The 12012-nt window shown below is 40.6% G+C and overlaps 1 protein-coding gene across 1 annotated transcript in view; it reads right to left on the minus strand.

Annotated features, from left to right (window-relative positions):
• The window catches only part of mlphb (melanophilin b), a 94679-nt gene extending 92422 nt beyond the window's left edge, over window positions 1-2257 (minus strand). The window contains exon 1 of the mRNA XM_066686954.1: window positions 2178-2257. Within this exon, the coding sequence (XP_066543051.1) occupies window positions 2178-2257 (80 nt within the window). The remainder of the gene's footprint in view (window positions 1-2177) is intronic.
• Between the last annotated feature and the right edge of the window lie 9755 nt (window positions 2258-12012).

Genomic DNA, 12012 nt, shown 5'->3' on the forward strand with positions numbered 1-12012 from the left:
CTTGTTATTTCTAACTTCTTCCTCCATTTATCAGTTCAACTTAACATATAGATGCATTTTAAAGTTATATATGAAGAATGTAGCCTGTTTATTACTGTGCATATTATCATACCATCTTTTGACATACAGTATGATGAGGATTTGGAGAATAACTACAAAAATATGCATCAGAATGTTCTTTATATTTCAAGGTAAACCAACATGATAGCTGTCTCTAATACGGTGATCAGTAAGTGGGAACAGTTATAAAAACTCCAGAAATAGCTCTGGAAATACCTATGTACTGTTCCAGCGTCTGGCTCCTCGCTGGGCCCACCCACTGGCAATCATTCATTGATTCATTATGCCTCATATATACAAACAAGTTCTGTGTTAGTGATGTCTATGTTATATAACTTAGCTCTGAGCTGTGGTCTATTCTTTCTTTTCAAAATCATCTTGTATTATATCCATGGGTACATTAATGCACTTACAGTGTATAAAACATTTGAGATAGGACTTGGATACTGAAAAAAACCCCCATAAAATTCATAAGAAAGTTTGGTGCAGCTCAAGATGTAAAATTAACATAAATATGAAGAGTAATAGAAAATCTGCCATGTCCTTGAGAACAATTGACATTAATTTTAAATAGTCAGTGGATGTACATCCAACCAGTTTTGCTCTCACTGGACATTAGTAAAGAAATTTGGAAATTGCTATCTCAATGTCCAATTCATGGCAATAATGGCAAAATTGTAAAGTCTTGAAGTTCTCTTCCTTTTTTGTGACCACAAAAATTTTTACACTACATAAAAATAAATAAAAAAATAAATAAATAAATACCATAGGAATTAACACAAACACAAATTTCAAGTCCAATAAGCAGGTAAGCTCCCTTAAAATTTCCTAGTAGTCTTATTACATCTTTCATTTTTACTTCATTTACTTTCTAAACTAATGCCTGCTCATTTAACATTAAATGAAATTACTCAGAAATTATACTTGTATATTCTTTATACTGAAATATAGTTCCTACATTATTGTCTCATAACAATTATTTATTGTTTAAACCAACTTCTAAAAATATTATATGTGGTTAATCTGTCTAAAGTCAAGGCAAGGCAATACAAGGCAAGCAAGTTACACTTCATCCATATCTGTTAGTTTAAGATTAGACAAGAAAATTACAATGTAAGACATCAAAAGACACACAACCTTGTTATTACTATTTTTTTTTAAGTATCATATTTCTACTGCAAGCACCAAAACATGATATTTACCTTAAAGCTTGTGTGAGCTGCCTGTGTGGCAATCCTATGGGAGCCCAGCTACACAGTTGCAGCCAGTGAGTCACAAAGCACTGATTATCACATGTCCAACAGTGAAGGGAGGGGCACTATTAGTCTTTAACTTTCAAACCTGTTTTTCCCTCTTAAAAAATCTGACAAATCTCATTGAATTTATAAGGTTTCCAGGCTATGGACTGTATGAATTGTGAATGCTGTATACCAGTGCTGGGAGGTATGATTCCCATATTAAATAAATCGGTATGTTTTGTATAAGATAAGACTGACAAGTGTTTAATACGTTGTTATATATGTTCCCTATAAATCAGACTTATTTCATTTATGATTATGGCCACATTCCTACAAACAAAACTATACATGACATATAAGGGACTCCTATAAAAAAAACTATAAAACTTTTCTGTCAGCTTTATATTTTAACTATATGTGAGAACATATTATTGTAATATGAAACATGTTTGTAGCTTGTTTTTCCTTAATACATTTTACAGTGATTTTAAATAATTATATATATAGATCATATATGTTTTATAAAGAATTCACCTATTATAGTTTAAAAATTATTACAGTGGATTTAAATGTTATAAATGTATTTTAAACATAAAAAATGAATGTCTGACATCGTATTCTTGCAGGTTTTTATGTAACTGTCACGCCCTCGTCTCGTCTCGTGTTTTCCTGTTCTCAGCACATGGCTTTGTTTTGTTGTTGTTCCTAGCTCCGCCCTGGTTCCACCCTAGCCCCACCTTAGTCCTGCCTCTGTCTCGTTATTGTCTTCAGCTGTTTCTTGTTTGTTAGTGTATTTAAGCCCTCTGGTCTCACTTCCTGGTGTCGTTCATTGTTCCTTGTTTCACGTTAATTGTGCTTCGTGTTCCTAGTTCATTGTACCTTGTTCCTTGTTTCGTTCGCGTTGTTCGTCTCTCTTGCTCGTCTCTCGTGTTCGTTTCTCTGGCTCGTCTCACGCCCATTTCATGCTTGCTTCCTGTTCTAGTTCGTTTGTGTTTGTTTTTTTCAATAAAGTCTGTGTTCTTAGCGTTTGCGTCTGCCCTCCGTCAGTCTCATCCCCGCGCCCCTTACAGAATGAACGACCCACTCAAGGACGCAGCGAGAGCAAGGACATTGTTTGAGAGGGCTGTGGAGTGGAATAGCCGGCTCCAGCTCATGCCTGGCGCGGTTCCTTACCCCCTACCGGGGGAGTCGACTCGTGAATCGAGTAACCGCGCCAGTGCGAGTCGAAGGAGTTGGCGAAGAAAGCGTGCTGGAGTCTCCCCCTCGCCGGTGGATTACCCCCTCAGATACAGGGAGATTTTTTGGGGGGCGTTAAGGGTAGGGGCTGTTAGCCTCCAACCTGAGAGCTACGGAGGTGAGGCTAACAGGGGCGCACCTCTAGGGGATCTCAAGAGTGCACCCGTCAAACCCCCTAAACCCTCTAAAGCTTCAGCACAAGCCCGGCGAGCAGCACAAGCCCCTGCCTCCGTGGACGTCGTCGCTGGAGGGCCCCCTGCCTCCGTGGACGGCGTCGCTGCAGGGCCCCCTGCCTCCGTGGACGGCGTCGCTGCAGGGCCCCCTGCCTCCGTGGACGGCGTCGCTGCAGGGCCCCCTGCCTCCATGGACGGCGTCGCTGCAGGGCCCCCTGCCTCCGTGGACGGCGTCGCTGCAGGGCCCCCTGCCTCCGTGGACGGCGTCGCTGCAGGGCCCCCTGCCTCCGTGGACGGCGTCGCTGCAGGGCCCCCTGCCTCCGTGGACGGCGTCGCTGCAGGGGCTCCTGTTTCCAGAGACTTCGTCGCAAGGGCCCCAGCTCCAAAGCACCTCTCTGCACTCCCTCCTGACCTCTAGGTGATGCTTGAAATCTTGGCAAGTCTGGAGGCCTCCGCGAAAGCGGCCCAGCCAGCCGCTCCTCTGCTCGCGAAAGCGGCCCAGCCAGCCGCTCCTCTGCTCGCAAAAGCGGCCCAGCCAGCCGCTCCTCTGCTCGCGAAAGCGGCCCAGCCAGCCGCTCCTCTGCTCGAGAAGGCGGCTTCAACGGCCGTTTCTGCCCCCGAGACTGTTGCTACGGCCGTGTCTGCCCCGGTGACTGTAGATACGGTCGCTTCCGGTCGTACCCGTAAAACGGCCCCAATGACTTCGGGGCCGATCCCCAGAACTGTGCCCAGGCTGGTTCCTCGGACTGCCCCGCAGACATTTGCCAGTCCTTGGCACCCCCATGTTGTTTTGATTCCGCTGTCTGTCCCTGTGCTAATTCCTGTCTCTGTCCTTGTTCCTGTACCCGTGTCTGCTTTCAGTTCGATTCCTGTCCCTGTTACCGTGTTCGTGTCTGTTACTGTGAGTGTCTTGGTCCCTGTTCCCCTGCTTAGTCCGGTCCAGTCCCCTGTTAGTCCTGTCCAGGCCCCTTTTCAAGCCCATGTCCAGTCCCCTGTTCGCGCCCAGTATCCATCCTCAGTCTTAGCACCTGTCCAGTCTATGTTTCAGTCCCCTGTCTCTGCTCCTGTGTTGCCTCAGTCCCCGTTTCAACCCTCTGTCCCGTCTCCTGCCAATTCCCAGCACTCATCCCCGCGCCCCTTACAGTAACATTTTACATTACAACATGTATGATATGGTACTGTTACTATACACACACACACACACACACACACACACACACACATTACATAATACATGATATATATGCACTAGTAATAGTTAATAGTAAAAGAAAATGTTCCAGTTACTGGCAGCAGCAGAAACCCACCCACCCAAAAAAAAATCTCAAGTCAAGGTAAAATAATCTATTTCAAAGGTTTCCATAAGGTGCAAACATGATAAATTTACAGAAATGTTAATTAAATATATTGTAGCAAAAAAACTTGTTACATGTTTTCTCTGAATTTTTATGATTAATGCAGCCAGGAGTGCTGACTTCAAGCGATTAAACGCGTTCACTAAAGTGGTGGGACTAAAAGTTCTGCAGAGAAACACTTATTTTACAGATGTGTCCATCATTTATTACAATTGAACACCCATAATTAAGTGATGGTGATAAAAGCTGTGGTGGACATTCAAGCAAAAACATAAAACTGACAATTGCCTTTTGCTCAAAGTATTTAATTAACTTAAGAGCTTAAAATCAATAACCCAAGAGAAACTGTTGACACTCAGACCATACTCTGGCATACATCAAATTGCAGGGGAATTTATTTTTTCCACATACTTTAGGCATATAATGAAATGTATGTACATAAACAAACACATTCAAATAACATGGAAAAACACAATATATTTAAAAATACATCCCATTTAAGGTTTTGCAGGAAAACATTTTTTTAAAGATTTTTTAAAAATGTTTAAATTATTATAATTGATGTAATAACATAATTTTGGGAGTAGGACCACGCCCAAACTCCTCCTCTCAGCCCTATATATACCCCGCAAATTCACATCATTTCCGCCTCAGACAAACTCGCTTCATGAAGTTCAGGAGACGGATCTCAATTCGACTGCTTCACTACGTCAGCTCGCTCCTCCGCGCTGGATCATTCCTGCTGATCCCCATATTCGGAGGCATATTTGGCCATTATCAAACCCACCGAGCCTCCTGTTTTAAAAACTTGCTATGGGAAGTTACGTACGGCCGTTGTCGTGCCTCTAACCGCTTCGACTGGTTCTATACTCTGCGGTCTATACCCACTCCAGATCGGTGCTCTGCTCTTCTGCTTCTCCTCTCACTGCAACCAGCCTCCCCGCATCTTCCTTAGAAGCTGGTGCACGGCTTTGAGCCTCCCCTTACCTTCATCTCCGGCTACACTGCTACGGGACTGCCTCGCGTTTGGGGAACACGAATCTACCGTCGGTATGGCTGCTGCTCCACAGCTACGAGCCCTACAGCATCCATTTCCTCCTCTCTGGCAGAACAGCCTCGGCATTCCAGTAACATGCTCTGAAACAATGGTTCCCTTTGCTCACTCAGCTAAAGAGAGAAACCCGTCTGCCTGTGTACGGAGCCCCTGCGTAGCAATGTGATGATGTCAAAACCTCCTCTCTCCCCCAACTCAACGCCTCCTGCTGGAGCATTATTTGTCTTCCTGTTACCCTAAGCTGGAGACATTAGCTTCAATGTCTTATAGTCTTTGCTGTCTCACAGGTCGGTGCCTTAGAGGGCTGTTTTGATAATAATATAATTACCTGAGCTGCATTGGATAATGGCTTGGAATTTGCAATATTCATACACATCACCAGGGCACTTAATTCCGAGTCGGCTCCTCCTTCCCTCTGAATACTGCCTTGATTGACAGCATTGCACCCATCTCTCTACGCATCATCCCACCCATCCCTTCATCATCCCACCCCTCCCTTTATCACCCCAACCCCTCCCATTCTCTTCAGAGCGGTCAGATTAGCATGCTATTATCATATGAATATGAATGTGTAGGACATCAAGGGTCACCGTCTGAGTCTCAGAGAGAGACGTGCGTCTTGTTACTTATCTTTCTATAACAACCAGGTGAAATATTGCACATTGTATTGTATAAAATATCACAATATTCCATTAAATATTGCACATTATATAATAATCCAAATAAATTTACATTCTATATTCTTAATGTATTGTAAAGTGGTTCACTGGAAGCAGGGCTGGTTGTAAAGTCTGATTTTAAAAATCAGCAGCATGAACGAAGGACCTGCGAGAACGTTCTTTCACACACAGGGTGAAGCAGCCAATCACAGTTGTAGTATTTGAATTGGGAGTGAGAGTCGTTAGCAGGAGTCAGTGTGAGATGGCTGTGAGCTGATTGAGTTCATTCACCCACTTCTGGTCCCCTACTTCCTTATCATAAGATAAGATGATAGGTAACACTTTATTTTGATGGTCCCCCTGTAGATATCAACATACTTTCAGTAAGCTGTTAACAGTGCATCTGTTGACTAGAAATAAGACAGTATCTGTTATCATTAATAAATACATTAGCAGCCTGTCAGTTTAATTTATTTAACTAATCATTTTGTCTCTTTATTATAGATTACAGAGACATATTTTTAGTCATTCAGTTGACACTTGGTAAAATGGAAAATACAAAGTTTAGTCATCTACTTATAATTAGACCATCGTCACGCTGTCAGTGTCACATCTGTAGCTGTGCTACAAGCTATCAACAAACTGCCAATAGAATACCTGTAGATATTTCAGTAGAATATTTCTTAGTTTTTCTCGATTGTTTACACACATTTTCTGAAAGCATGCCTCATACTCTCAGAACTCTAAACACAAATATAAACACACACACAGTAAGCAAAACCCCTTAATTCTCCTGCAAAATTAAACTTTACATTCAGAACAATGTTTTTTCTTCTCAAAATGGTATTTTGTTTTCAGATGACACACACAAATCATCATATGAATAAACATGACACAGGTAAACACTGATGTGCTGTAAAACACTTCTTTTGCATTCAGCGTAATGACCTAGGCCTTTTGTTTCTTCAGTTTTACACTTTCTACAGGCAGTACATACATACATGTGTTGTAAAATATTATAGAATATTTTATATTGTTTTTACACCCAGAACACACAAATACATGGTAACAAATATATTTTATTTTTCAACAAAACAATGTACACAGTGTACATCCCAACCAACACAAAGTTGCACATACAGTGGTTTACATATAAAAAAACAACAGAAGAATTTACTGTATACAGTTAGAGTAAAAAAACAAAAAACTATGCTGCATCCTATCTTCTGTTTCAGTCTATCCACATCACAAGCAATGTTTGGCCAAACTGCATGGGAAATATCGCCTAGCTTGGCAAATCCAACCATGAAAAGCATCAACTGTTATATTTCTACATGCGTCTTCCATAACTTGGAGAAGGAATATACACGAATTCACAAATACACTGTAAACAGAAGAACTTCCCATCCACTTTGTGTTAGTAATGTTTCAGTTCTACAATACAAACAGTAAAATACTGTAAATACTGTGTAGAAATACAAAGTAGGAATTCATTTCCCAAATACTTGAAAGATACTTTATTTTTACAGTCCTACAGAACAATCCACAGGCAATAATGTACTACAGTACCCATTGAGTGCTGTATTGATATGCAGTACTGCAGTTTTCTAGTGAGAGTAGATTTCTTACCTATTCTCATTTCGGAAAGTCTGGATGATGGATGCTACAGTGTACCTGCTCAAATTTAGCTGTGTTCTTTGCCCAGTCTCCATCATTGTTAGATCAACGTGGTTCAGATCTCATCAGAGATTATGTTCCTTGGCCTTCCTCACCTTGTCCTCCCCATCCTCCTCCTCTTACTCTCATTCCTCTGGCTCTGCCTCTGTTTCCAGTGTTGGCATTCATTGCTCCAAAACAGAAGAGCTCACCTGTTGCCCTTTCATGCTAAAGCTCTGATTGCTAGTTGTAAAATTGTGTGACGGGTGATTTTCCCATGTGATGTGTCAATGGGCATAGTAGGGCAATTAGCTTTATAATTTTTAATAACAGTGTGTTCCTTGTGAAAACGAGATTTTCTTCATGAAAATTGTGCCAAATGCAGAAAAATGTGTGTAGTGTTTTGAAAAAAGTGTGTTTTAGAACTGCAGTTTGAGTGTAAAGCACGAATTGTGCTTGAAGTTTAGCAGAATTGGTTCAGGGGGTTGGTGCATGAGTTACATGTTGTGGTCATTGTGTCATAAGTACCAGTATTTGTGTGTAAACAATTGGAAAACTGTAATGTTTCAGTATAATGCAAGTGACCATGACCCTGAACTGGATAAGTGGTCACAGATAATAAATGAATGAATGAATGAATGAATGCATGTATGCATGTAAGCAATTCAGAGGAATTAAAAAGCACAACTTATATTTTCAGATTTATAACTCATGAATGCTTGAAGGCATCGGTGTGCTCTGCATATCGTTATAAACCAAACATCCTACAATTTCTAAAAATAGTGCTCTCATCGCAGTGTTGTAAAGTCTCTGGGAGTAATTAAATGTGAAAAAACACCTAACAAACAAGGCGCTCCTTCAAAAGTCTATTAGAATAACATTAACTGTTTCTATTATAAGCAACTGATTAAATTGCCAGTATACCAAAACAATTTTTATTTCTTGGGATATTGTCCATACTGGCCCTGAACTAAATGCCTGAAAGTCTGGGCCTGCTGTGACTGTCAGAGTTTTATCAGTCATACATCCTAGAGCTTAGAATATCAAGAAAAATAAGTCTTTCTGATACTACTTATTTATTTTGTCACAGTAACATAAATTACCATAAAAAATTGCTTGTTTTCAACTAACAGACACCCCAGACTAACAATTTCTGCAAATATATCTGATGTGAGAATATGTTTTGAAGGCTGTACATTACGAAATATGTAAAAAAAAAAAAAACAAGCATTTGGTTAAACTTTGGTCAAAAAATTGCCAGTTTCAAGAAATATCAAATATCAGTTAGCCTTTAAACCTCAAGTGATTACATATTTATATTAAATGCAACTGAAAAAGGCACTGAAAAAAATTGAATAGCAAAATCCTATATAGGTAGGTAGGATTACCTAGGGGAAATGATGCTTTCTAGTTACACACACATCATTATATTTGTCAGAATACGGACTCTATGAAGTCAAACAAGCAGCTGAGGATATGCAGTGCATAAATGCAGAACACTGCCTGGATTTCTACCGATTGCTTCTGTACAGTCTAAATGGATAAAAAGTAATCTCTCTTAAGCACAGTGTTGCCAATCAATGTTGAAATTGTCATGTATTTTTGGTACTAGTTGAACATAGGAGTAGAATTTTTATTTTCTATTTATATTAACGGAAAGAACTGAAATGTATTAGCCAATATCATTTGGAAATTGTGGTGTAATATGTAATTCACAATCTGATCTCCACTGAATAAACTCATTCTTCACTCCCTCTTGAAGCCACGGAGAAGGGTGATGGATTTTACCAGTGATGTGTCCAGCCAAGAGTGTGGGCCATTTATATGGATACACCTTAATAAAATGGGAACGGTTGGTGATATTAACTTCCTTTTTGTGGCACATTAGTTTATGGGAGGGGGGAAACTTTTCAAGATGTGTGGTGACCATGGTGGCCATTTTGAAGTCGGTCATTTTGGATCCAATATTGTTTTTTCAATGGGAAGAGGGTCATGTGACACATGAAACTTATTGCGAATTTCACAAGAAAAACAATGGTGTTAAAACAAAGTTTTAACGTAACTTTATTGTTTCATGAGTTATTTACAAGTTTCTGACCACTTATAAAATGTGTTCAAACTGCTGCCCATTGTGTTGGATTGTCAATGCAACACTCTTCTCCCTCTCTTCACACACTGATAGAAACACCGTAGGAGAAATGCTAGCACAGGCTTCCAGTATCCGTAGTTTCAATTGTATTAAGGTTGTGGACAAAACTGTCCTGCGTGTTTGTTGATGCAAATAATTGGAACAGAAGAGGTTAACACAGAGTTTGAGTGAACAATCAAAACAGTTTATTATACAGAATTCTGGGAAGAACAGTTCAGCATGCTTCTTCTCCCTTAGCTGGCCTGTTCTCCACCTAAGTGACCTCTGACTCCCTGTATTATAATAATGGTAGTCCTTCCCCCTAGGTATATGCTTTATCCTGATTGGCTCCCAGATAAGTCAGTCGTTGCTAGGGTGTTGCTAAGGCTTTCCAAGTGACCTCTCTGCTAGAAGACCCTGTTGTTTACTGCTGAGTTCAAGCAGTTAATCACACACCCCCTTCACACACACCTTTTCCTGTTGTCCTGTTGCGCAGATCATAAAGTTAATACAGTTTCTTAAAAATAATAAAAGTATCAAGCTAGCTGAAAAATATAATGATTACTGAATCATTTTCCCACAAGGTGTATTCATATAAATGGACCAACCTGAGTAGTGGAGGTGGTGAAAAAACATTGGAGTCTGTTCAGCGTAAGACCTGAACTATGTTGAGGCAAATGACCTTGCAGGATTCCTGAAGCAAGTAGAAATCAAAAGTTATGGTCAGCATTAAATGTAAGTATAGTAAAAGCTATGAGCAGCTGATATACTTTCATATAAAATATACACTTCTAAGCAGTGTGTTTTCATTTCCAAGTGTTTCAGAGATACACGGATCAATGGCTTTTACTGCCGCTACATAGTCTCATCTAGCTGTATAGCATGACTGCCCTCATAACCAGCCATCTTATTAAAAACTCCTCCTGCTATCTAAACTCTGTAATTCTCTCAGCTCCACTGACCACACAGGAGCACTTTGTAGTTGTATAATTACAGACTGTAGTCTATCTGTTCCTTTACGTACATCGTTAGCCTATTTTCATGCTGTTCTTCAATGGTCAGCAGCCCCACAGAGCAGGTATTATTTGGGTCATGGGTCACTGTCTTGGTAGTGGTGTGTTAGTTGCTCTACCTTGAACAAATCAGAGACAGAAGCAGAAGCAGAGACAGAAGTTGCTGCAAAGTTTGTATTGGCCATCCTCTTGTAATTCAGCAGTGGTCACACGATGCTGCCCACAAACAAACATACCACCACTACATCAGTGTCACTGCAACACTGAGAATGACCCACCACTCACACAATGTCTTCAATATGGTGGCCTTGGGGGACTAATGAAGTCAGTGCTGATTAACAAATATACTACAGTCTGTAATTATAGAACAACAGTGTGCTCAATATATGGTAGATGGAGCTGATTAAATGGACAAACTGTAAACTCAAGGAGGTGGTTTTAAGGAATTGATCAGTGTATTGCCAAAGTCAGTAAAGACGTGTTTAGGTGTGACTGCTTCAAGATTAGGATTGACTCAAAACAGAAGATTACGTGAAAATTATGTGAATATTGCCTGACATTAATGCATTATTGTGCTATTTACTTTCAGCCTCAGGGATAAGATTGGAGGATGATTCCTCTTCAATAGCTACTTGCCTTGAAGCTACACGCACATTAGTCCTTACGCCCTCTCAAATTCGTTGGCTGTTCAGGAAAGTGACTAGCTGATGGTGAGTTTCAACAATCACGTTCTGACCACCTAGGTAGTTGGAGATATGTTACACTGTTCACACTGTTGCAGTGACTTTTTGCAGTCATTATATTTATGTTCAGGTGTTAGCATATTTTGCTAGCTTAGGCTATGACATGTTTATCTTGGAGTGTATCGGCTTCTTTTAAGACCTGTTTGACTTGAGTCATAAATTCAGAGTCAGATAATTTGTTTGGGTTGTGGGGACACATGGTATCCTCTCCCATTTCTGGGAGAAGGGATGGTTCCTGGGAGGATCCCAGGGATGAGTCCAGGAAAAGTTCCATAACTGTCATTTGATTCTATTCTACAAATAGAAGTCTATTCTACAAATGGCATCTTTGCCCGTGTTTAGAGCTGAGAAGAGAGCGATGATTTGTGTTGGTTGAGTATAGAACACATTTGGTTCTGGGTGCTTGAGGAGCAGGGACTTAGGAATGGGTCCTATAATAGGGATTCGTAACTCAAAGTCATGGAATTTAGTACTGACATACAGGAGATGAGTGAGGGATTGTTACGGGTTGAGTGATTTCATTTCATATGAAGAGATAGGTGGATCTTGCACATGTTTCCACCAAGGGTGTGGCTTCTAAGGTGATGCCAAGTTCAAAGAACGGAGGTGATGTTTGGAAAAGCACATGAGCGAGACTTAAGTATTGGCCAGGCTGCATGGCCAAGAGGATGGGTACATTTGTGGTTTTTGAAGGTAC

This window comes from Hoplias malabaricus, chromosome 12, assembly GCF_029633855.1.
Source record: "Hoplias malabaricus isolate fHopMal1 chromosome 12, fHopMal1.hap1, whole genome shotgun sequence".
NCBI classification, from domain to species: domain Eukaryota; kingdom Metazoa; phylum Chordata; class Actinopteri; order Characiformes; family Erythrinidae; genus Hoplias; species Hoplias malabaricus.